Here is a 26493-nt window from a genome sequence, read left to right on the forward strand (position 1 = left end):
AGTCTTCGATTGGGTCGAGGGAGACGTCAATCAATGGATGGGCGTGTGCAAACGCAACACAACGCACAGTATTGGTTAGGATTTGGCGGGGGGCGTAGACAGCGGGGAAATGAGGCGGCTTATCTCGATTGGCCCAGAAAGAAGGCGGTCGCGCTCTATGTACCCCGGGATTGGCTAGAGCGAGCCGCGTCCCCCGTCACGCCAACCACCGGTAAGCGAAGTGGGCCTCGCTCTCCTGGGTTAGCAGCCGTAGCCAGATCCGTTGAAAGGAGTGCAGAGAGGGCTCATTGCGCTCCCGAACAGACCTGACGTAGATCCGAAGTGGCCCGCGCCATCTCAACTATGAGGGGACACCCGTAGGCGGCGGGACAGGGACGCCGCGAGGAGCCAATAAAGCTCCGCAACCGGAAGTGTCTTCTGGGAGGGGACGTACCCGGAAGTGTGGCACCTCCCGGGCCGCACCCGGAAGTGTGATGCCACCACCGCTACGGGGAAGTAATGGTATCCGGCCAATTGAGATTCGGGGTTAAAACAGGTGTTTGTATATCTCTTTCCTGAGGCCCAGTAGAGTCTCCTCTTTTCGGAAAGTGTTGGAGGGGGGACGTATTTGGGCATGATTTTGGATGTCTCGTCCTATTGAAATCCGTGGGGAAATGAGCAGTAGGAGTGTGTCCAAGGGGGCCTGACTCTATAAAGGCTTTTCAGAAGTTTCTTTCACCGCCCGTCACCCTCGATTCCCCTCCCACTCAGGGATGTGCAGATGGAGGTCGGAGGAGACACTGCTGCCCCGGCCCCCGGGGGCGCGGAGGACTTGGAGGACACGCAGTTCCCCAGTGAGGAAGCTAGAGAAGGTGGAGGGGTTCACGCGGTCCCGCCGGATCCCGAAGACGAGGGCCTGGAGGAAACAGGTATGACTCCACTTAGTGGGGTCTTAAAAGGAATCCTTAGGGGTTGTCATTGTTGGACGGGGGAAGGGTCAGTGGGTGACCAGTAGGGAGTCTTGGGACTTAAGAGAAGTGGCTTAAACCATCGCCGGGTCAGGAGGAGGTCACTGTGGACACATGGTGTAGTTTACATCATTGAGGAAGTCATTGGGTGTCAACGGATGTTCACTGGGGGTTTGGTGTGAGTTTAGGTCATTGAGGAATCAAAAAGGGGGCTGTTAGGACCAAAGAGGGTCACTGAGGATTTAGAGTGTTTAGATCAAAGAATGCGCTGAAGAAAGTCAGTAGACTCAACAGAGGAGGACTGTTGAGAAGTTAGTGTTTTTGAGGAGTAGGGTGTTATTTATTAAATAATAGAAGTGGGAAGGGGAATCAGTGGAGTTCGATGGGCACTCAGAGTATTTACATCATTGAAGTCACTTGTAGACTGTTGGGGAAGTCTTTAAGGAACCACATGTTAGTGGATGTGTAAAGTTGTTCATTTGGGATTTAATGGAAGTCACTGAGAAGTCTGTGCCATTGATCACTTTGGAATTAGTGGATGTAAATGGAGTCATTGGGAAGGATCAGTGGACCTCACTGAGAATAAATGTGGATGGGGAGGTTGAGGACTTGGGAATTAATATCAGGTAAGAGCAGTTATTAGGAGGGAGTAATGATATTTGGGGACATGGGAGTGTCAGTGAATGTCAGTGACAGAATATGCAATTATTGGGATTTTATGGGAAAATTATTGAGACATAGTTGCACATGGATAATAATGGTTGTCATTGGGGGATGAATGGAAATCAATGGGAATAAATGGATGTGTCAGTAGGGGCTGTTGAAGTTGTGGGTTTTAGTGAATGTTAATGATGGTCATGGGTAGGGGCAATGGAAGTCATTAAAGTCTTGTGTGTTAGTGGATATTATGATGGTTACTGTAGGGAGGGGAGTGGATACCAATGAGATTGAAGGTGGTCAGGGGAGTGACTGAAGGTCTCTGAAGTGCTGGGTGTTAGTGGAGGTTAATGATGGTCATTGTTGGCGGTAGGGGGGAGTAGACATGGAGTAGAATAAATTGTGGATCAGGGCAGTCATGGAGGGTCATTGAAAAACCAGGTGTTAATGATTGTTAATGTGGGGTCATTGGGGTGTTTGTGAACCACAGTGGGAGTGAATAGTGGATTAGGGGAGTCCTAAATATCTGGGTGTTAGTGGATATTAACGACAGTCATTGGGAGAAATAGTGGACATTACCAAGAATATAAATGGGCAACCAGGAGAGTTAGTAGGGGTCATCAGGTATCAGTGGGCATCACTGATAGGGTAGTAGCGGGGGTTGGGGCATTCAAACACTTAAGATATTAATAGATGTTAATGGTGGCCATTGGGTGAGCAGATATCAGGAGAAAAAATAGCGGTCAGAGGAGTTAATGGGGGATCATTGAAGATGAATAATCGTCATCCAGAGTCAATGGGGTACTTTGAAGACTTTGGAATAACAGTGATTGAAAGGGAAGTAATTGGTCTGTAGGAACATAGCAGGTCCAGTGGAATAACAATGAGAATATGTTGGTTTATTAGGGTTTTAGGAAGTTCATTGGAACCTAAATGTTAGTGGAGATCATCGCGGGGTCCTAGGGCAGTCATCGGGTCATTGAGGGGCATAGGAGACACTTGGAGTTCTGCGTCAGCATGCAGGGGTCATGGAGGGGCCAGTAGATATTTGGTGGGTCCTTGAGGATGTGGGATTAGTTAGGAGTTCACATGCAGATGACCCACCAGGGGCTCCCTTTCAGGATCCAAGGACAAGGACCAGCCACCCAGCCCATCACCACCGCCCCAGTCAGAGGGCCTGTCAAGCACCTCTCGGCTCTGGAGTCCTGCAGCCCCTGAGAATAGTCCCACACGTAGCCCTGAGAGTAGCTCTGGAGGCCAGGGCGGGGACCCCAGTGATGAGGAGTGGCGCAGCCAGCGGAAGCATGTGTTTGTGCTGAGTGAGGCTGGCAAGCCCATCTACTCGCGGTATGGTAGTGTGGAGGCGCTGTCGGCTACCATGGGTGTAATGACCGCCCTGGTGTCCTTTGTGCAGAGTGCGGGAGATGCCATCCGTGCCATCTACGCTGGTGAGCAAACAGGTGGGAGGCAGAATGGGGGACAGTGACTGGGAATATGGCTGGCACGGGTAGGTCTGTCTGCCTCAGGCACTATCCAGCCAGCCAGGGTTGGGTCCATGTGTGTGGATGGTCAGCCAGAGCTCTAACTGTCAGTGGCGGGAGGTGGGGGGGTTCATCTCTGTCTGGCCTGCTGGTTTCTTAATGATTGACTTGCTGGGATCTGAGTGACTAGCTGGATACTTCTGTGTCACCTGAGAGGATAACTGTGGGGGCTGTGTGGCTGAGCTGTGTCTTTCTGACTCTGTGTCAGCCCTTGTACCATCTCTACCCGCCTGCCCTTGGTCTTTGCTGTGTATCTAACCTACTTGTTCCTTTGTCCATCCCATCATGTCTCTGCAAATGTCCAGATTCCTCCAGCTTGTCCTTACCCCAGTCCAGGTGCCCATAGAGTGAGCATGTGGACTCCGGCCTGGTGTGTGTATGGTAGGAGAGGGCAGAAGAGCCCCATTGTCTCCCTCTGGTCATTCCTGATCCAGCTGTACCCCCCCTTCTTACCCCTTCCTTCCCTAGAGGACCACAAGCTGGTGTTCCTACAACAGGGCCCACTGTTGCTCGTGGCCATGTCACGGACTTCTCAGTCAGCAGCCCAGCTGCGGGGGGAGCTGCTAGCTGTGCACGCACAGATCGTGAGCACACTTACACGTGCAAGTGTCGCCCGCATCTTCGCACACAAGCAGAACTATGACCTCCGCCGCCTGCTGGCTGGCTCAGAGCGCACACTGGACCGACTTCTGGACAGTATGGAGCAGGACCCAGGAGCCCTGCTCCTGGGTGCCGTGCGCTGTGTGCCCCTTGCCCGCCCGCTGCGAGACGCACTAGGTGCGCTCCTCCGACGTTGCACAGCGCCTGGCCTGGCGCTGTCAGTGCTGGCAGTAGGCGGTCGACTGATAACAGCAGCCCAGGAGCGGAATGTGCTGGCCGAGTGCCGGCTGGACCCAGCTGACCTGCAGTTGCTGCTCGACTGGGTGGGTGCACCAGCCTTTGCGGCGGGTGAGGCTTGGGCACCTGTGTGCCTGCCCCGCTTCAACCCTGATGGTTTTTTCTATGCCTACGTGGCCCGCCTGGATGCTATGCCTGTCTGCCTGCTGCTGCTTGGCACCCAACGTGAAGCCTTCCATGCCATGGCCGCCTGCCGGCGCCTGGTCGAAGATGGGATGCATGCCCTCGGTGCCATGCGTGCCCTTGGGGAGGCTGCCAGCTTCTCTAATGCCTCATCAGCCAGTGCTCCTGCCTACAGCGTGCAGGCTGTCGGGGCGCCGGGCCTCCGGCACTTCCTGTATAAGCCACTGGACATCCCTGACCACCACCGCCAACTGCCCCAGTTTACCAGGTAGGCCCTGACCCTAAGGCAACTGGCTGGGTGGGAAGGCCTGTCAAACCAGGAAGTTCAGCATCTCAGGGATGTGACTCAGGAGAGATAACCAGCCATGCTTAAGAAAGAGGGAATAGAACAAGTCTCTGTCTGATGATGGAGCATCAGCCACAGACCTAAAGGAATCCCCCTCTTCTGGTGGACAGCAGGGCCCTAGTACTCAGGGAATCTCCTAGTTTGATGAGGGAAGGTCAGCCTCCAACCCCTGAGAATCCTCAAGTCTTATGGGAGAGGCTCAGCTCCCTAACTTCATTGAAATCTCTAGACTGAGGGAGGAAATGGGCCAGCCAAGAAGGCCCTGGACTAACCTTGTCCTCCACCTCCCTCCATCATGGCAGCCCTGAGCTAGAGGCCCCCTACAGCAGAGAGGAGGAGCGGCAGCGGCTGTCGGACCTGTACCACCGCCTGCATGCTCGTCTCCACAGCACCTCCCGACCCCTGCGCCTCATTTACCACGTGGCTGAGAAGGAGACACTACTGGCCTGGGTAAGTTGGGCAGGGCTCTGAGTGAATTAATTCCCCACTTCAAGCCTCCTTTCCCTATATTGTATCCCCTCCAGCCATAGCGCCTCCACCAGACACAGCAGGCCTCTGGCTGGGCTGTGCCTTGCCTGCAACACTGTCCCTGCCTTTACACACACATCTTTGAAGCCCCTGACAACTAATGACCGTGTCTCTAATCTGACATTAGCCTCACCCTCCTGTGTGCTTCTCCCAGATTAGCAACCAGGACAGTGTCTTTGACTTTCCAGAGGCCCCATTAACTACCACTGCTGTGCCTGCCGATTCCCCAGTAGCCCAATCCATGTGTTTGGAGGCACCCCATTCATCACCAGCTCATTGTGACTCCATGAGTCCCCAGCACTCCTCAGACACTACAGGCGTGGTCCCTTGCTGTGCCCTCCACCTGGGGTATCCTTCCCTTTGGTCTCCTCTGGGCTCCAGCCCTCACTTCCTATGGGTTTGCTAAAGGTCAGCTACTAAGGGAGGCCAGTGAAGGGGGCCTCATCAGAAATGGCACCTGCCATGTAATGCATATTTATTAATTTATTGCATGACTGCTGTGGATCAGGTATTGTCCTAGGCTAAGAATTTTGTTTTTAAATTTTTTTAACTTTCATTTTCACATAACTTTAGACTTAGAAGGTGCAAAAACAATATAAAGAGTTTTTATATTTATATTTATAAAGAGTTATAAAGGGCGTGGTGAAAACCACACCTGGTCAGATGGTGGTTTTCCTAACTCCATCATTCTTTCTACATTTATTGGCTGGGATTTTACTATAAAGAGTAACATGGGGCTGGACGTGATGGCTCACGCCTGTAATCCCAGCACTTTGGGAGGCTGAGGCAGGCTGATCACTTGAGGTCAGGAGTTCGAGACCAGCCTGGCAAACATGGCAAAACCCCGTCTCTACTAAAAATACAAAAATTAGCTGGGCGTGGTGGTGCGCACCTGTAGTCCCAGCTATTCATGAGGCTGAGGCAGGAGAATCGCTTGAACCTGGGAGGTGGAGGTTGCCGTGAGCCAAGATCGCACCACTGCACTCCAGCCTGGGCGACAGAGTAAGACTCCATTTCAAAAACAAAAAGGAATAACTTTTCCTTCTCCTATTTATTGAATTTTAAATTTTCTATCAATATTGTCTCATGGATTTTTCTTTAATTCAGTGAGCTAAAATCCTTCTCTAGCATTTATTTTGGTGTTCAGATTGCCTCTGATTTAGCCGGTGGGTACCCTGATTTAGCCAGGCTGATCCCTGTGTCTCTGACACGTCCCCTTCACTATGTGAGCACATCTTACTTGACTTTCTCTATTCCAGTCCTCAACTCAGCCATTTTTCCATGGAGCCCTTGTACCTTTTAGTAGAGATTGGAATTTTAAAACCAAGATATGGGCCAGACACGGTGCCTCACGCCTATAATCCCAGCACTTTGGGAGGCTGAGTCGGGGTGGGAGTTGGGGGGAGTGGGCAGTGAGTCACAAGGTCAGGAGTTCGAGACCAGCCTGGCCAACAGGGTGAAACCCCATCTCTACTAAAAATACAAAAAATTAGCTGGATGTGGTGGCATGCGCTTGTAATCCCAGCTACTCGGGAGGCTGAGGCAGGAGAATCGCTTGAACCTGGCAGGCGGAGGTTGCAGTGAGCCGAGACCGTGCCACTGCACTCTAGCCTGAGCAACAGAGTAAGACTCTACGTCAAAAACAAAAAAACAAAAACAAACAAAATATATGTTAGGAGCAGAATTTTAAACCAAGTGATCAGGGTGGCCTCCCTGAGCAGATGGCATCTGAGTGGAGTAGGGAGGTATTGAGCTACGTGGATATTAGGAGGAAGAGTACACCTGGCAGAGGGAAAGGACTGATATGCTATGAGGTGGAACCAAGCCTGGCTATGTTTGAGGAATAGCAAGGAAAGGGTAGAGTGGCCGGAGCAGAGGGAGTGAAGGGGAGAGCTCTGGGAGGTGGCACAGGAAAGGCACTAGTGACCTTGTGGGGTCAGGCCTCTCCATGTGGTATGAGGCATAAATTGAGTTCCTCTTTATATTATTCCCTGGCTGTAGATGATGAAAACATAGTTGTAGGAGCTTAGAGCAATAGGTCTGTGGCTGATGCTCCATCATCAACCTTGTACACAATAGGTTACTGACAGAATATTAAACATTGTTACTGTTTTCCCCAGTTCCCAATGAGCAAACAGGTCTAGAGAGTACCCACACACACAACCAGCATCACCCAGTTGAAGTCACTAGGTCCAGCTGAAATTGCACAATATCAGCTTACCTACCTTAGCCCAGTATCTAGGCAGCACCCAGTAGGAGGTTCTGCCAGGTACATGTTCCAGGTTGCAGGAGGCAGACATGCAGCTGCACTGGGGTAGGCAGGATTGTCCATAGCCAGCTCTGGCCCATCTGACTCTGTCTCCTCCCAAACCCCCAGGTGACCTCCAAATTCGAGCTCTATACCTGCCTGAGCCCTCTGGTGACCAAGGCAGGTGCAATCTTGGTAGTGACCAAACTCCTGCGCTGGGTGAAGAAAGAGGAGGACCGGCTCTTCATTCGTTACCCACCCAAGTACTCCACACCACCAGCCACCTCTACGGACCAAGCTGCCCATAATGGCTTGTTCACTGGACTCTGATAGTTGGAGCTCCCAGACCAGGCAGTGCTGGGAGCAACCACCTTTGTTTTTTACCTTCTGTCTACCCTGGAAATGTGTGTGGGGGTGTGTCTGTGGCCAGTCATTGTCTCCCTAAGCAATGGGGCAAGGTCTGAGGGCCCGCTGATGAGAGAGATGGTGGCAGCCGCCAGGCTAGCAGGCTGCTTTCCCTGCCCGGTCATGCACCTCCCCCTCTGGGGAAATCCTTAGGCCTCCCTCTCCCTTCCCTCTGTCTCATCTCCTCCACTTGGATGATGCTCTAGCCTCTGTCAGGGACTGTCCCCTCCAAACTTGCTTCCGTGGTCTGCCTCCTAGTTGAATCTCAGCCCTGAGTGTCCAGATCTGGCCAAGGTGTCTAGGGTGGCCCACAGGGGTGCTGGAATTGGCACTTCAGGGCCAGGCTATGCTTGGGACTGGCCTGAGGGTATTTTAAAGAAAAAAACTACATAAAAGGCCTAAAAGTAAGACCCACAGGGATATTCCTTTGCCCTTCTTGTACTTTTTTCATCTTTACCCTGCCAGAAATGACCCGCCCTCAATGCTGGCTGCTGCTAACATTAATGAGAAGGTGGCCTTCAGTGTCCACCTGTGGAACCCGGGACACAGCACCTGACTGCACACAGTGGCTGAAATCCAGCATTTTTACATAGGAGATGCACTTAGCCTCTAAGCCTCATTTTACTCATCTGTGGAACAGAGATAAGTAACCCTCTCTCATGAACTCTTTGATGAGGATTTGTAAACGAAAACAGACTCGAACTATTGTGTACCACCACATAGCACATGCACGTCTGTCCCAGATTTTGACAACCTGCACAAGACAAGCAGCCTAAAGCAGGAGAGACCTCCCTAGGGTTTTGTATGTGTGCACACTACCCTCACTCCCCAACTGGCCATTACCCTAGTTCTGCCCTTGTTTGTGGAGTTACAGCCTCAAGGTTGTAGCATGTGTGCCGGCAATCAGGGCCGCAGTGTGTTCTGCGCCTGCCCAGAGCTGACTCCTGATTTAACCGCGGGCGTAACCGCGGGTTGCACGCATGCGTGCTGAAAAGCCTTTCACCCTCACGTGGTTTCTTTTTTAACCAGTCATCAAGCGAGGCTCGCGCGCAGGCCCCGCGTTGGAAAATGGCGGGGAAGCTGAAACCTCTGAATGTGGAGGCGCCAGAAGCTGCTGAGGAGGCTGAAGGTAGTGAGGGCAAGTGGGCTGCACTCATTTCTCTCCAACCAGGGCAGAAAGGAGGGAGGATTCGTCCCATTACAATAATGAAATAATGATATTCTAATTTTTTTAAATAAAATGTTAAGCCTTTTGTTATTGAAGAAAAACTTTTTTAACCGTTCAGCACAGTGGAGATAAATTAACAGGCATATTCTTATCACCGAGATTAACTTTTGTCAACTGTAGTGTATACATTGTTGAAAGTAAACAACATGTAGTTCAGTACGAAAGTCTTCAAACAAAAGTGGGGCGGTGGGGATGTTCTCATAACAATCACCTTGCTGCAGCCACCGCTTATTAACAGTAATTCCCAGTGTCGCCATTTCACACCTAACACATATGACACTTTGATGGACTCTTAAACCTCCTAATCGAACATGGCCTCCCCCACAGCCTCTTTTCTCCAGGGTATTGACTTGAATGACAGGCAAAGGAGGGCGGAGGGGTGTCGGCCTAGACACTATTGGAAATTGTATTCCATCCAAAAGAAAAAAAATCTCAGGCCGGGCACGGAGGCTCATGCCTGTAATCCCAGCACTTTGGGAGTTCGAGGCCAGCCTGACCAACATGGTGAAACACCGTCTCTACTAAAAAACTATATATACATATACATATGTGTGTATGTGTATTTATATGTATGTATGTATGTGTGTGTGTATATATATATATACATATATATATACACACACATATATATATACACACATATATATATACACACATATATATATATATACACATATATATATATATATATATACACACACACACTAATCAGCCGGGCGCGGTGGTGTGGGCCTGTAATCGCAGCTACTCAGGAAGCTGAGGCAGGAGAATCACTTGAACCCGAGAGGCGGAGGTTGCAGTGAGCCGAGATCATGTCACTGCACTCCAGCCTGGGTGACAGAGTGAGACTCTGTCTCAAAAGAAAAAAAAAATTTTTCCCTTGGCCGGGCTTGGTGGCTTATGCCTGTAATCCCAGCACTTTGGAAGGCCGAGGCGGGTGGGTCACCTGAGGTCAGGAGTTTGAGACCAGCCTGGCCAGCATGGCGAAACCTCGTCTCTACCAAAAATACAAAAATTGTCCAGGTGTGGTGGCGGGCGCCTGTAGTCCCAGCTACTGGGGAGGCTGAGGCAGGGGAATTGCTTGAACCCGGGAGGCAGAGGTTATCGTGAGCTGACATTGCGCCACTGCACTCCAGCGCGGAAGACAGAGTGAGCAAAAAAAAAAAAAAAAGAAAAAGAAAAAGAAAACAAAAAGAAAAAAATCTCCCAAGGCAGTCATGCATTTGTATGCCACTAGCATTTTTTTTGTTATAGAAATATTCAAAGTGTACCAACGTAGAGAAAATAGCTTTAAACAAAGCCCATGTGTACCTATCAGTATGCTTTGTTGTCACCTTTCTGCCCCACTTTTATCTATCTCGAACACCCCTTTCTGCACACTCTTTAAACCACTGTATTAACAAACACATTAGACTGCATCCTGCCAGACCTACCCATACAGACATCAAAGTAATGATTATTGCTTATTGCCTGACCTAGGATGTGAGCTCCATGAGAACAGAGACTGTTTACCTCTCGCTCCCCTGCACCTAAAACAATGCCTGCTTGGTGTAAAGTAAGTGCTCAGTAATTTTTTAATGTGTGACCAATGAAATAACTTCAAGAGCAGAGAGCTCTTTTAGATTAGAGGCACATACTAAGTGCCAGCATTCAGCAAAAGACAGACGGAAATAAGACGGATGCAAATAGATCTCATTTATTAACTGTGTAATGCAGCTGCCACTGCAATTAAAAAAAAAATTTAGTATCAACCTTTCAAATTCCTCAAAATTAAAGTTATGACTAACTTCACCAGCAAAGGAAAAATTGAAGGATGTATCAAGTTGCCATTTCTAGCCCATCAAATCGGCTTTATAAAGGGAAGCATAGTATCTGGTATTGACGACCTTGTAGAGAAACAGGCCTTTTCCTGCCTCAGGGAAGAGAGCTGACTCAAAGTAAAGGCTTTGCTAGAGGCAGTCGGCAGAGTATTTTTAGCATCTAAAATGCTCTTCCACTTCGGCAGTGACCATGCGATGTAATCAAAGGAGAATACATAAGTGTATGGACCAGGAATGGTCACTGGAGTGTTGATGTAGGCACAACACAAGAAGTAGTCACAGAAATTGCTAAGTCTAGGTTTATGTGTGCATGCTGTGGAGTGTCTCTGTGGTGGATTTTTTTTTAAGAGGCAGAAAAAAATTCTAATTTAAATGTATTAAATTCTAAGTTCTGATTTAAATGTATTAAAATTAAATTATAAGTTGATAGGATTATTATTGACACACAAGGAGCTCCAAAAGAGATCGTATTTTTATTAGAGACAAGCCAGTTGGGATTGAAACAAAAATGGAGGGGGGGTATAGCCCTGTGTATGTTGCACAGAAAAAGTGTCTGAATGGTAAAGGCCTAAGTGATAACTCTGGACAAGGGATTTGGATTTTGGGAGTAGTGCAGAGGTAGAGGCATTTTTGTGATTTATTGTTCTATTTTTTCTTCTAGAAAAATGTAAGTAGTCATATATAATTTTAAAATATAAAGGAGAAGAGGCAAAATATTGAATGGCAACTGAGGATCCTATATTCATATTGGATCAGTATTAACATCCAGGTTTTGATTGTTGTACTATGGTTACCTGGTAGATTCCCTTTGTATATAGGAAATAGACACTGGAATAGTAAGGAGTAGTGGGTCAAGATGTCTGCAACTTATTGTTCAGAATCACTCACAAATGGGAAATCTGATATAAGGACAAAATGGGAGCACTGTGGCCTATTTTTACAACTTTTGTGTACATCTGAAATTGTTTCAAAATAAAATGTTTAAAAGGGTGCTCTTACTGTGCTGGCCATTTTCTTTTGTAATGGACTTTGTGTGTGTGTGTCAAAATGTTAGTTGGATTATTTAAAAGATTTACTTATTACCCACTCTTGGCCTTATTTCATGACTAGCACTAGAAAGCAGAGAGAGGAAAAACACAGATGGAGCTTCTGCAGAAATGGTTGCAAATGCCAGCCATAAAAAAGATGTGGAGACAATTGGGAAATTAATGTATAGCCTGGGTATTAGGAGATGTTACCTGATGAGTATTAATCTTGTCAGTTGTGATTATAGGATTGGGGTCATCTAAGAAAATGTCCTTAAGTAGTTGAGACTCCTAATGAAGTTTCTGGGAATAAAATGTCAAGAAGCCGGGGGCTTGCTTAAAAATAATTCAACCCAGGAAAAACATAGCTGAAATAAATAGGGTGAATATTAATGATTGTCAGATCTAGGCAATGAGCGTATCAGAGTTAATCATAATATCCTCTCTACTCTCATGTGCATTTGAAAATTCTCATAATAAGGTATTAAAAATAAAATAATCACAAACACCTCCCCTTGTTATTAAAGTAGCTTTACTTTTTTGTCTTATTTCCAAAATATTAAGAATATTTTTAAAATTAAAAAAATCTCAGGCAGGGACATGCCAACTTGTTCAAAGTGATTGTATCAGGGGAAGCAGTGAGATTTAGGATTAAGGAGAGAAGAGAAAATTTCATTTTTTACATCACGTATTTCTTTGTTTGAATTTTCTTAGAATTTTACTCGAATAAGAAAGTAAAAATTAAAGCAATACGTGAAATGTATTTTACTAAAAGACCAAGTGTTGTCACCGAACTGCTGGCAGTGGTTACTTCTGGGAAAAGGAGTGACTTGGAGAAGGGGCTGCTGGTGAGGCGAGACTTTTTCTTTTTATTTTATTCTTCCACCTTTGTTTATTATGTAAGTTATTCTACATGTGTTTACTATGTAATTTTAAAATTAAAATGCAAATTAAAATAATACATACTAATTTATAAAGGATTTCAGGCCAAACAAAAAGATATAAAGAAGGTGAACATACCACCAAATATTTCAAAAAAAATCTAATAAGCTCAGGTTAAAAAACCCTGATTTACAACATGGATTTTAATGGCTGCAAAGAATTTCAGCCTGCAAACATGCTGTAAGTAATCCCCTAAGGTATCTTCAAGTTACTTCCTTTTTTTTTTTTTTTTTTTTTTGAGATGTAGTTTTTTGCTCTTGTTGCCCAGGCTGGAGTGCAATGGTGCCATCTCAGCTCACCGCAACCTCCATCTCCCGGGTTCTAGTGATTCTCCTGCCTCAGCCTCCCAAGTAGCTGGGATTACAGGCGTGCATCAACACGTCCGGCTAATTTTTGTATTTTTAGTAGAGTTGGGGTTTTGCCACGTTGGCCAAGCTGGTCTCGAACTCCTGACCTCAGATGATCCACCCTCGTCGGCCTCCCAAAGTGCTGGGATTACAGGCGTGAGCCACTGCACCCGGCCGTTACTTCCAAGTTTAAAATTATAAGCAGTGAAACAACATCTCGCCCACCATTATTAATTATGTCCTTAAGACACATTCCTAGGAGTGGAATTTCTGATCAAGAGGAAATGAATAAGGTTTTGGTATTTATTCATCAGAAAGTTTGAAATGAAACAGTTTTTGCCTGTCCAGTTGGCAAAAAATAATGAAGAAGATTAAAAACATACTTGCCTGGTAAGAGTATGATTTTGGGGCCTGAGACAGGTGAAAGGCAATTTCCTATCAGCCAAATTCCATAATATACATTCCCTTTGGTCCACCAGGTAGCGTCTAGGTAGTACTCTATGTGTACCCAGTAGATACACTCTAATGCAAGCACAAAGAATAATGTACAAGGATGTTGTACTAGGTTAAATTGTGTCCCTCCAAAATTCATGTCCACCAGAACTTCAGAAATGTGACTTATTTGGAAGTAGGGTCTTTGCAGTTATGATTAGTTAAGATGAGGTCACACTGGATTAGGGAGGGCCATAATTCAATGGCTGGTGTCCTTATAAGTAGAGTGAAATATAGACACGTAAAGATATGAGAGTGGCAGGTGAAGACACAGGCAGGGAAGACCCAGTTTGTGGTACTTTGTTATGGCAGCCTGACAACACAAATGCAGATGATCACTGTGGCATTCCTTGTAACAGCAAAATAAGGTAAACAGCTTAAATATCATCAATAGGATATTGCTTTGAAATTACGGTATATCCACACAGTGGAATGCCATGCAGCCACTAAAAAGAATAAAAAGATCACTGGTGTACATTGTCAAATGAAAAATACAAGGTGGGGTGCATCATGTACAACATGCTACCACTTACATAGAAAATGTGGGATGTGGCCGGCTGCGGTGGCTCACACCTGTAATCCTAGCACTTTGGGAGGCTGAGGCGGGAGGGTTGCATGAGCTCAGGAGTTCGAGACCAGCCTGGGGAACACAGTAAAACCCCATCTCTACTAAAATACAAAAAATTAGCCAGGTGAGGCGGCGTGCACCTTTAGTCCCGGGTACTCAGGAGGCTGAGGCAGGAGAATCGCTTGAACCTGGGAGGCAGAGGTTGCAGTGAGCTGAGATCGTGCCACTGCACTCCAGCCTGGGTGACAAAGCGAGACTCCATCTCAAAAAGAAAAAAAAGATAATGTGGGAGGTATGTTTGTATATACATTGAATTATCTCCAGGTACCTAAACATAGCTTGTAATGCTAGTGGCCTCTGAGGAGGAGAATTGGAGAACTTAAAATCTGAGGGAGAGGGAATTTTCACTGTATACTATTGTGGGTAAGCATTTCTTCATTAACTTTTTGGCTATCATGTTTTGTGAGCTGCCTTTCGTCTTCTCTTCAATTTTCCTTAGAGAGGCGTAGGTCACTGAGATTTGACTTTTACCACTGATTTCAAGACTTAAGGATTTTTTTTATGTTAATATTTTCCTGTGGTTTTTCTTCTTTGAATTTTAGAAGTAACACAGGCTCATGTTAAAATATACATAGAAGTAAATATATATATATATGTATACATACATATATACATAGAAGTATATATGGTGAAAAGTGTGGTGAATCAGGGTTCAAATATTTAGTTGATTGATATATGCCTCAAGTCTTTTTTAATCTGTAGGATTTTCTCTCTCCCTCATTTTCTTCTTTACAACTTATTTGTGGAAGAAACCAGGTTTTCTTGTGCAGTTTCCCACAGTCCACATGATGTTGAGCACATCCCCAGTGGTGTCATTTAATGTGTTTTCCTGCCCTTTGTATTTCCTCTGAATTCGTATTTAGATGTGGAGAGCTGATGAGATTCCATCACGCTTTTTTGTTTTTGGTGGGGGTTTTTGGAGCAAAAATCCTTCATCAGCCATGTTGTGTTCCTTCATCTAGAGGCTCATAGGGAGCACTCCCCAAGGCAGCTTGTAAGTGCATCCTGAGCTGCAGTCCTCAAACTTAGCTGAAATAAACTCTCTATATTAAAAATAAAAATAAAAATCCTTTGAGCTGGAGCTGCAGGGTATAAAAAGAAAAAGAGAGAGGCTCATAATATCCAGTTGTCTTTTTTTGATGTTAGTAGCCATTAGTAACTATTACCTAGATCTATCAGTTCATTAAGAATTTATAAATTATGAGCTATCATTATTTCAAAGAAATTCATATGAAATCTTCCTGCCCTATTGTTCTGGTTAGAACTTCATAATGATCTTGAACAGCAGCATCAGCAAACATGCATTCTCTTCTCTCACCCCTGAGTTTCATTAAGGGGATGTTTGTGGTGGTGTTTTTTAACCCCTCAGGGAGAAGCTGACCCTTAGGCGTCCTGATTTATCTAGCACACACTGTAAACCTCAAGGGCAAGAGACGGGGGCCCTGCTTCAGATGGAAACCTGTCTCTCATTCCATCCTTAGCCCCAGCCCACGGGTGTCTGCAGAGCCCACTGGGACTTCCTGCCTCCCTTCTCTCTCCCCTCTCACTCTCGCTGTGTCCTGTAATTTTGATTTTCCTTTCTACAGGGCAAGCCAAGTCTTTGAAGACTGAAGACTTGCTGGCAATGGTGATAAAGCTGCAGAAAGGTCATGTGTCTCTTTGTTTCTGAGCCTCAGCCTGGGGTTTCAAGTCAGAAAGACATGGTACAAATTCAGCCCCCTCAACTCACAACCTCAGGAAATTATCCCATTGCACTTTCTCCCTCTTATACAGTTTAATTCTTTGAACCAAGAATACAGTCCCACAGTTCAAAATTCAAGAAGTTTAAAGGAATGGAAAAACCAGTTCCCCCGCCATCCCTACTCCCTCCCCCCACACACCAGTCATCCATTTCCCTGACTCATGGGCAAGCAGCTATTGTTTTTCAATTCTTAAGTATCTTTCCAGAGATTTCTTAAAAATGCATTCATGGATGTATATTTTTTGTCCTCCCTTTTTACACACAAATGGAAATGCAGTTGGTTTTGCACCTTGCTTTGCTTTTTGCGGGAAACCTGGGAGCCAGTGTGCACCCAGTATCTACATCAGAGCTGAGGCAGTGCTGGCCAGAGGTGAGACCCCCAGCCCATTCTCATCTTAAAATACTATCACGTCAGTCTATTCCAAACAAAAGCAGCAGCCTCCCCGCTCCCATTCTGTGGCTGCCTGCAGAAGAAGTGCACTGGGACTGCTGCCTACGGTAAAATTAGGGAGAGAAATTGCAGGGCCAGAAATGCAGTGACCCAACCTGATCATTTCCAGTAAAACAAAGACCCCCAGAGATTTCTGTCAGTCATAATCAGCACCGTGGAGAGCACCCACTCTCCTGGAAATCACAGAAGCTGGAGTTGGTGACCTTGGAAAAATCCATGGTCTGAGTTTATTAACCCCAGAGTGTCTGAGGGGTCAGCAGTGAGATCTGGCAAGGGTTGGACAGCTTTTTGCCCCAGTTCCGTGTTGGCAACCTTGAAGCCAGAGAGGGATGAGAAGGAAGTTTTCTGCGTACAGAGCACTGAAACAGGGGCTATGAGAAGTTAGAGGTGATTCCCTAAAGGGATAGTGATCACCCTGTCACTGGGAAACTTGCAAGCTGCCACCAGCAGTGTAAAAGCAGGGTTTCCCCATTTCTCAGATGAGGCCAGTACCAGAGCCCAGACTGACAGAGTGACAACCCTTCCTGCCTGGATTTTGACAGGGCGGGGCAGATGGGACGTCTCCATTGGCTCACACCACACTCAGAGTTACATCTAAAGGCTTCCACGGTGGCCCAAGAGGCCCTAGTGATATCACTTCCCACTTCCCCCACCTTACTTTCTGCTACTCTCCACTTGCTCACTACACCTGAGCCACACCAGCCCCTCACTGTTACTTTGGACACGTGCCTCACCCGCTCCTGCCACACTACAGGGAATTTGCACTTGTTCCCTGTGCCTTGTTGCACTCTGCCTGGAATGTGTCCCCCCTCCATACTCTTTACCCCCACAGAACTGCAGGACCTGCTTCCTTCTTCTCATCTGGGGCCTTTGCATATCCCCAGACATGCCTTTTACCCTTTTGCTCTTCAACATTTTGTCTCACTTTATTTCTCTTCACAGCAGTTACTGGCACCTGAATTGATTTATTTATCTTTGCTCAATGTCCGTCTTGCCAACCCAGAATGCAAGCCCTTCAAGGGGCTCTGGCAGAGCTCAACACACAGCAGGCGCTCAATATATGCCTGTTAATTGATAGCAGCAGACACAGTGCTTCTCCGTCTGCCTTGGACAGCCAGACACCAGTCTTCTCTGGCTCAGTCTTTCTTCCTTTCTTTCTTCAGAGGGAAGCCTGGAGCCACAGATAGAGGACCTGATTAGCCGGATTAATGAGCTTCAGCAAGGTAAACTTGGGGACTTAGACTGGCCAGCTGGGGCGAGCAGGAAGGGACTGGATTTATAATGAATGCACCTCCTCATCTATAAAATCTAGGCCCCTCTAGGGTTGTTTGAAGATGACTATGCAATGTCATATTTGCGAGAGAACAGCAAGGCTAGAGACTACACTCATACAGTGTCTTTTTCCCTTCTTGGCCCAGCAAAGAAGAAATCCAATGAGGAACTGAGAGAGACCCACAGTCTCTGGGAGGCCCTGCATAGGGAATTAGACTCCTGTAAGTGGGGCCAAAAGAGGGACCCATCAACACTGCAGATGTTCCTGTGCATACCTCAGGGCCTTTGCACAGGCTGTTCCCTGGCCTACAATGCTCTTAGCTCACATAATCTGTATTGCCTCTCACTGTCTCATGTCATCTTTCAGCTCTCAGCTCAAATTTCACCCTGACAGGCCTATCTTGATGGTCTCATCTAAGAATAGAATCCCGCCCTCTCTTGGTCATTCTCACGCCCCTGGCTGATTTGTTTCTTAAGAGCCTTTATGTCCACCTGACACTGTGTGTGTATTTCTTTATAGCCATCTTTCTCCTCAGTGTAAACCTTGTACATTCTTCAGGGTCTTCACTCCTTCAACATTTACAAGGAATGTGGGCATAGAGGGGGAGAAGCTGGATCAGGATGGTCCTTGTGGGAGATGGTTGCAAGGGTGGCAAGAAGATACCTCACCTCTCCTAGGGCTGTACTACACCTTCTGTGTGGCTTTCCCCTTATATGAAGTTGCACTGGGGATGGCAATGGGGTGCCTGGAGGCAGAAAGTGTCATTGTGTTTTCCAGTGAATGGAGAGAAAGTGCACCTAGAGGAGGTCTTGGGCAAAAAGCAAGGTATTTACCAGTTGCTGTGTCTTCCTTATTCTACTCTTCCACCCCACAAAAGTCTATGCCCCTCAGAGCAGCCAGAGGAATCCCACTGAAACCTAAGGCAGGGTGCTTCCCTCTCTGCACAGATCTCTTCCTGGATTGCTACATCACTTGGAGTAAACACCCAAGTCCTCACAGTGCCCTCCAATGTGGGGCCTATTACCTCTGGCCAACCCTGACTCCCCAAGAGCTCTCAAAGGGTCCCCTTGGTTCCTTCCCCACAGAGGCACTGAGGATCCTCCAGATGCACTGCCAAGAGAAGGAAAGCGAGGCTCAGAGGTAAGAGGCCCTGCCTCAGCTCTTCCCTACCTCATTCCCCAGCTGAAAAAGGAGGGAGCAAGAGCTGTGGAAATGAATCTTGGACACAGAAGCCTCATTTTACCTTTCTATAAAATAGAGCAGCCTGACAAAAGATTTCCTTGGTTATCTCTGATATTAAATGGTCGTGTTAAGATTAATTTACTCATTTAATTATTCGTTACTAATTTCTTTATCAAATATATTCCCTCCATTTGTCTTAGCCTCAGTCTTTTTCTGTTGGCTATCCAGCTCCTTTGATATCCATTCACTTGCTTATTTGCCTGCTTATTTTAAGCCCCAGTCATCCATTTGCCCACCCATTCATCTATCCACCCATCTAGCCATTCACCTACTCACTCATTCATCCATTCATCCATCTATCCAACCATGTCATCCAGCCAGATGGCTATTTTATCTCCGGCCTTCCACCTAACAATCTTCCATCCATCCAATCATGCATTCATCCTCTCTCCATCCTTTCCATCATATATTCACTTAGCCAAACATCCATCCAGACATCTATCCTTCCTTTTAGCAATCCTTTCTTTCTCTGTCCAGCCACTATTCCTCTACTCATCATTTCTCTAATCAGCTATCATTTCTCCAGCCAGCAACTCACACATCCAATCAACTGTCTATCCAACCTGTATCCATCCATCTCTTCATCCTCCCGAGTAGCTGAGATTACAGGCATGTGCCACCATGCCCGGCTAATTTTGTGTTTTTAGTAGAGATGGGGTTTCTCCATGTTGGTCAGGCTGGTCTCGAACTCTCGACCTTAGGTGATCCTGCCCACCTTGGCCTCCCAAAGTGCTGGGATTACAGGCGTGAGCTACCACACCCGGCATCTTCTGAACTTTTACCTAGCACACTCCTGTTACCAGAGGTCTCTCATCCTGGTGCACCATGATTTTAATTGCATGGGGAAACCTGATGTTAGCTAATGTGTGATACTTAACCACACTACTCACACTGTATGATGAGCATTTATGCTCATTTATGTACCTAATCCTCACAATGATAATTATAGGAGTTAAGGCTAATGTCACCCTCCCATCACTACCACCATTTTACATATTAGGAAACTGAGACCCAGAGAGGTTAAGTAACTTGGCCAGGGTCTCGGTGAAGTAACAGATCAGGCTTCAAGCCAGGATGTTATAGAATCTATGGTGCCAAATTACCACACGCCTCACAAAGCTTTCTTGGGAAGGCAGAGTTCATTCCATGGGGGACAGGATGGACAGGGTAATGTTCTCAACAGAGGCCCATGAAGGTTCTCATTCAACAGGAGAAACAAGAAAGGTGAATGCTGCGAACAGACATCCCAACTCCCACTCCTGCTGGAGTGAATGATGGGTCATTCAGAGAATATGACTGAGGGTTGTCTTTCCCTTCCCAGGAAGCACATGCTGCAAGAGTGCATGGAACAAATTTTTGCCCATAACTCTCAGGTTTCAGAGTCCCAAACAGAGGAATCTGGGGTAACTCCCAAGCCTGGGGCCTGGCAGGCCACTGTGTAGAAAGTGGGAACAGGGCTTGCATCAGGGAGAGTTTGTTGGAAGAGGTGCTACGGGAACCAAAGCTTAGAGGATAAAACCCATGAAGGGGCTCCCAGCAGAGGGAGCATGGGCAGGATCTGAAGGCCTGTGCATGAGGAGCCCCCAACAGGGTGTCAGGCCTAGCATGTGTTCTCTTATTCCTGGGTGTCGGCCTCCAGGTTGGATGTCAGAGGACAGCTGGAGGATCTGATGGGCCGGCACAAGGACCTCTGGGAATTCCACGTGAGCCATTATCATTGCCTGCAACCAAAGCCACTCCTCCCTGGCTTTAGTGTCGCACTGACTGGCCCAGAGTCCACCCCTGCCCAGGCCCAATGCCGCGGGATAGTCCTTGATTCCTTGCTTCCTCTTGCCCACCTATTCAGTCCCTCAGCTTTTATCTAAAATCAACTTACGCCTCACCATGCCCCACTGCCACACCCAGCATCACCTGCCCAGACGGGTGCAGTACCATTGTGATCCTGCTTTCCCCCTGCTCATCTAGTGTATGTTCACCTTGCAGTGGCAAATGGCAGCCCAGGGAAAGCCATGGTCAGGTCATTCCTTCATTTAGCTAATGTCAGTGGTTGCACCGGTCAGCATTTGAGGCAGGGAGGGAGGGTAGCAGATCAAAGAGTCCACGTCTTTGCTGTCCCAAGCTGGTTGGGGACGGTGGAGGCACCAAGAAAGTTAGTGGCTAGATCGTGGAACTTCAGTGGGAAGGCCTCTAAGCAAGTGACATCTCAACGCAGAGGTGAAGGAAGTGAGGGAAGAAGCCGTGCAGGTATCGGTGCAGAAGGAAGGCCCTGGGGCTGGACGGTGCCTGAAACCGTTGAGTAGCCGCAGATTGGGGAGTGGAGGATGAGGAGAGTGGGAAGAGTTCAAGTTTGAGAGGTGCCTGGAGACATGGAGAGCGTTTAGGGGGAGGTGGGTGGGTCTCCAGCCACAGCAGGAACTGCACATTGAGTTAATAAATAGTTGAATGAATGAATGACCTAATGTAGGTGAAGACTTCGCGAGAAGCACAAAAGGGGAGGGGCGGGCCGTGTAGCCAAGAGGACGGCCAAACGGGGAGGCCTCCTCTTTGTCCTCGCAGATGCTGGAGCAGCGACTGGCCCGGGAGATCCGTGCCCTGGAGAGAAGCAAGGAGCAGCTGCTCTCGGAGAGTGAGCCTCCCGCGCCAGGTGGGCGGGCGGAGGGGGATGTGCCCGGGCCTCGGCCCTGCCCCTGACGCCCGCCCACCGACAGGGAGGCTGGTGCGCGCCAAGCTGCGGGAGGTGGAGCGGCGGCTGCGCTCGCCGCCTGAGGTCCAGGGCGCCATGGCGGTGAATGACGGGTGAGAGGGGAAGGGAGGAGTGGGCGAGGAGGGCAGGGGCAGGGCGGAGGGGAACCCGCCCAGGTCCCCCGCTCCGCCCCCGACTGCCCCTTCCCCGGCCTGTGCCCCCCTCGGCGTCGTCGGGTCTCCCCGTCTCGGTGGCTTCCTCCTCGTCCCCTGGACTCTCGCTCTCTTCCTCCTGTCTCCTCGGCCCCTTCTCCGCAGGCTGAAGGCGGAGCTGGAGATATTCGGGGAGCAGGTCCAGAGCGCCCCCGAGGTCGGGGCCGGCGAGGGAGAGGTAGGGAGCCCGAGGAAGGGAGGCGGGGCGGGCAGGGACCGAGTCAGGAGAGAGCGGGCGGGGGTCCTGGGAGCGGCCCCCGAGAGTGGGGTCTGTGGGGAGCAGGGCGGCCCCGGGGACAGAGGAAGCCGCGGTGGAGGCCTAGGGCAGACGCGGGCGGACGCGAGGAGCGTAGGAACCTGGTCCGCAGCCTCACCCAGCCCCCGGCAGGCCGGACCTGAGCTCCCCCGCGCTCGCGACGAGGAGGATCCGGAGCCGCCGGTGGCTGCCCCTGACGCCCTCTAGGCCAGCAGGACCCGCCCGGTCCCGACCTTCCCTCGAGACCCGCCAAGAAATAAAGGCGGTGATTTCCGACCATGCTCGCGTTCTCCCCGGAGTCTGTGCTACACGGTGGAGCGGGGCGGGGCGTCCTGGGATCTCGAGGCGGGGCCTCTGCCGGACCCCGCCCACCAGTCGAGCCCCGGGCGCCGTACAGAGGCTGGGTAAATGCTCCTGAACTCAGAGAGAGTAAGTGGGTGTCAGGATCCCCCGCCCCACGGCCTCATCTCGAGTTCCCAAACCATCTATGTTGTCAACAGAGGCTAGAGGGCAGGTGTTAACCCATTCCGGTCCTCGGGGCCTGTGCGTCTCCGGTGGTCTCAGGAAACCCGGAGTCTCTGCAAGACCCGCAGACTCGCGCTGGCTCTGGGACATGCCCGCCCATCTGAGCTGCCCTCACAAATTGGGTTCTAGCCAAGGCTGCCTCTCCACCCTTCTCAAACACTCCAAAACACGTGTCCCCTCGGGGCCTTCGCCCTACTGGTCCTTCTCTGGGGTCACATCCCCCAGGCAACCTCAGATCTGTTAAATGTGTCCGCCACTCCGGAGGCCGGCATTTGGGACCCAAATCCAAAGGCACCCAGCACCAGGCTGCTGCCATTGACTGAGCATGTACTGACTAAGCAGGCATTTGCCGATTGCCTGCTGGGTACCAGGCACTGTTCTAAGCCCTGGATTTTAAACAGCGCGGTCAGCGACGGCCTCACCTAGGAAGTGGTATCTGAGCGGAGAAGCGAGGTAGAGAACCGAGGGGGTGAGCCCTGTGGGTGTCTGGGGAAAGGTGCGCCTGGCAGAAGACATGCCTCATGCCAAGGCGGGAGGTGAGGCTGCACTTCGCTGTGTTTGAGGAGCCGTCTGGAGAAGGCCGGCGTGGTAGAGTGGAATGAGGTAGAGTGGGATGGGAGACGACACTGGAGAGTTGCCAAGGACCAGTCAAGTTGGACACTATCTAATGTGTGTAGAAGAGGACCTGGCACACAGTCAGTATTCAGTGAATGCCAGCTCTCACATACTGTTCGGATGATTCACTATTCCCAGTCCCTAGATAATGGGAACTGAGACGTGTGACTCACTTAGATCAGAGGCTTCTGTCCATTAAGTGATCAGTAAGTGGTTCATATGATTTATTATTATTCCTAGGCTACAGATGAGGAACACTAAGGTGTGTATATCTCTCAGAACAGAGATTTTTATAACATAAATGCTCAATAAATTGTATCTATCATTTATTATTCTCACTGCTATTCTTGTTGTTATTCCCAATTTAGCGATGAGGAAAATTGAGATAGTGACTCTGTACAGTAAGCCCTCAATAAACGTTGGGTCTCACGTTTGTTGCCATTATTATCCCAAGTCCACAGATGAGGCCCAGGGAGCTTTAGTCCCCGAGTCACCACTCGCATCCGGGCAGAGCTGACTCCAGGCCCAGGCTGTGGTCCCCTGCCCCACTGACACCACCTACTTGCTAAGGCCAGTCTCCAGGAATCTCTAAGGAACTTCAGTATCCTCTTTGTCATCCTCTCTGTGTCACACAAATGGGGTCAGCCTGGATATTCTGCCGATTTACCACTGGGCACCTAGGATTCCAGTCCTGGTTTCCCTGTTCACCAGCTGGATGACCTTAGGCAAATTGCTTAATGTCTCTAAAACTCAATGACCAGCTGGGTGCTGTGGCTCACGCCTGTAATCCCAGCACTCTGGGAGGCTGAGGCGGGTGGATCTCGAGGTCAGGAGTTCAAGACCAGCCTTGCCAAGATGGTGAAACCCCTTGGTTTGGTGGTGGCGGGTGTCTGGAATCCTAGCTACTCAGGAGGCTGTGGCAGAGAATTGCTTGAACCCGGAAGGCGGAGGTTGCAGTGAGCCAAGATGGCGCCACTACACTCCAGCCTGGGCGACAGAGCGAGACTTTGGCTTTTGATTTGCCCTGTGTTCTCCTGACTCAACTGACCTTCCTGGCAGGGCTACTTCTCCTTCATTGAAATAATTGACAACTGCCTGGGAAGTCTTCACTCACTTCCTGTAACAGCTTTTCTCAGGGCTTGCATTCAATTACCATAATTCTCAAGCTTCTTGGCTTGTAGTTCAGGTTCAAATGTGAATGAGCCTGGGGAAGCTCAGTGTTGCCAAAAGGCCGAAGGACATTCTTTTTATTATTATTATTATTATTATTATTTTTTTTTTTTTTTTTTTTTTTTTTTTTTTTTTTTTTGAGACGGAGTCTCGCTCTGTCGCCCAGGCTGGAGTGCAGTGGCGCGATCTCGGCTCACTGCAAGCTCCGGCTCCCAGGTTCACGCCATTCTCCTGCCTCAGCCTCCAGAGTAGCTGGGACTACAGGTGCCCGCTACCACACCCGGCTAATGTTTTTCTGTATTTTTAGTAGAGACGGGGTTTTACCGTGTTATCCAGGATGGTCTCGATCTCCTGCCCTCGTGATCCGCCCGCCTCGGCCTCCCAGAATGCTGGGATTACAGGCGTGAGCAACCGCACCCGGCCAGGACATTCTTGAAAAAAGTAAGCCAGAAAGAAACCCACTGAAAAACAGAGGAGTCAGAGGAGGGGCCCGAAGAGATGCAAACATAGCACATCCTGAGTAGCAAGCTAGACAAGGCATGGAAGAGAGAGTGGCCAAAGTGACTGCAGTAGAATCTCCCGGAGGATAATAATATTACTACCTAATAGAACACACTAGTTAGCAGAACAGAACCCAGGGCCAGACTGTGTTTGTTAGAATCCCAGCTCTGCTGCATACTAGCTGTGTAACTTCAGGTTACACAGTTAGGTTACTTAAATTCCCTCTTTTTTTTTTTTTTTTTTTTTGAGATGGAGTTTCATTCTTGTTGCTTAGGCTGGAGTGCAATGGCGAGATCACGGCTCACTGCAACCTCCACCTCCTGAGTTCAAGGGATTCTCCTGCCTCAGCCTCCCGAGTCGCTGGGATTACAGGCGCCCACCTCCCCGCCCAGCTAATTTTCGTATTTTTAGTAGTGACGGGGTTTCACCATGTTGGCCAGGCTGGTCTCAAACTCCTGACCTCCAGTGATCCACCCGCCTTGGCCTCCCAAAGTGCTGGGATTACAGGCGTGAGCCAGCGTGACTGGCCGTTCGTAAGGTTTTGAGGACATGTAGCATGTTACGTTTCAGAGAATCAAAGGCATCCACCATTTCTTTTTTGATCTCTCAATTTTGCGTTCATTTAGATTTCAGACAGCCATCAAAACATCAAGTACAGGTGAATACAATCCCAGGCCACCTTTTCCTGGGAACCTGGATATTGAGCTCTTACTTTTCTCCATTCTAGGATCTTGTTAAGCAGTGATGCTAACCAGTGAGTAGAACAGTGAGAGGTCCATGCATATTCTATTTGCTGATCTACCAGCTGTTTTAAGGGACTGGTCAGTGGCAGAATTAACATATTTGCCATACCTACAAAATTCACAAGTACCTAGACTTCATTTTCCATTTTCCTACAAAACTCAAACTCTGTTTTTGTGACCTATTACTCACTGTAATCCTACCCAGCATCTTTCTCATTGGGATCTTGAGTAACATTTACCCAGAGATTACATTAGTTCCATTCTTCTTCCTTTCATTATCAAGTCATTATTAGATGGAGATGATTTGAATAGCCTAGGTGCCTGTTTTTTGTCTTGTAGTCCTTCCTTGGTGTTAACTCTGAAATTAATTTATCTCTTTTTTGATTTTTATTTATTTATTTTTTGAGATGGACTCTCACTCTGTCGCCCAGGCTAGAGTGCAGTGGCACAATCTCGGCTCCCTGCAACCTCCACCTCCCGGGTTCAAGCGATTCTCCTGTCTCAGCCACCCAAGTAGCTGGGACTACAGGTGCCCACCAACACACCTGGCTAATTTTTGTAGTTTTAGTAGACACAGGGTTTCACCATATTGGCCAGGCTGGTCTCAAACTCCTGACTTCAAATGATCCACCCACCTTGGCCTCCCAAAGTGCTGGGATTATAGGCGTGAGTCGCCATGCCCTGCTAAAATTAATTGATTTCTTCCAAGTGTGTGCAGTCATGTTTTACTTCTGTGATCAGACCTATTTAAGAGTTATAAAGATTCCTTCCAATTGTATCTTATGAAAGCCAGTAGGCATTTAATGACCTTCTTTTCTGGAGTCATTGTCTTTATATTTTGTGCCTGATTTTTGGAAAGCCTGTTTTACTTTCCGTGTGTCTTCTTATTTCTAAAGTCTTATTAAAC

General features: G+C 48.3%; 2 protein-coding genes across 14 annotated transcripts; both read left to right on the forward strand.

Annotated features, from left to right (window-relative positions):
• The first annotated feature begins 96 nt into the window (after window positions 1-96).
• Window positions 97-8961, forward strand: MON1B (MON1 homolog B, secretory trafficking associated). Of its 6 annotated transcripts, none has more exons than XM_009431283.5 (6): window positions 97-211; window positions 751-908; window positions 2726-3052; window positions 3614-4433; window positions 4814-4961; window positions 7417-8961. In XM_009431283.5, the coding sequence occupies exons 2-6, from the start codon at window positions 761-763 to the stop codon at window positions 7615-7617; spliced, it is 1644 nt and encodes a 547-aa protein (XP_009429558.1). In that variant the 5' UTR covers window positions 97-211; window positions 751-760; the 3' UTR covers window positions 7618-8961. The 6 variants fall into 6 exon arrangements, with proteins under 6 accessions (XP_009429558.1, XP_009429556.1, XP_003315277.1 ...); XM_009431281.5 differs by having other exon boundaries at window positions 138-211; window positions 2726-3064; XM_003315229.7 differs by having other exon boundaries at window positions 177-535.
• On the forward strand, window positions 8742-24734 carry SYCE1L (synaptonemal complex central element protein 1 like). Of its 8 annotated transcripts, none has more exons than XM_016930212.4 (11): window positions 8742-8821; window positions 15761-15820; window positions 17530-17589; window positions 17785-17859; window positions 18417-18464; window positions 18725-18779; window positions 20521-20584; window positions 21438-21507; window positions 21590-21677; window positions 21882-21954; window positions 22145-22540. In XM_016930212.4, the coding sequence occupies exons 1-11, from the start codon at window positions 8761-8763 to the stop codon at window positions 22448-22450; spliced, it is 960 nt and encodes a 319-aa protein (XP_016785701.3). In that variant the 5' UTR covers window positions 8742-8760; the 3' UTR covers window positions 22451-22540. The 8 variants fall into 8 exon arrangements, with proteins under 8 accessions (XP_016785701.3, XP_511117.4, XP_016785704.3 ...); XM_511117.7 differs by having other exon boundaries at window positions 22165-22313; XM_063797458.1 differs by lacking the exon at window positions 22145-22540 and adding an exon at window positions 24650-24734 and having other exon boundaries at window positions 8751-8821; window positions 15761-16285.
• Window positions 24735-26493: the final 1759 nt, after the last annotated feature.

Source organism: Pan troglodytes, chromosome 18 (assembly GCF_028858775.2).
Source record: "Pan troglodytes isolate AG18354 chromosome 18, NHGRI_mPanTro3-v2.0_pri, whole genome shotgun sequence".
Taxonomy (NCBI): domain Eukaryota; kingdom Metazoa; phylum Chordata; class Mammalia; order Primates; family Hominidae; genus Pan; species Pan troglodytes.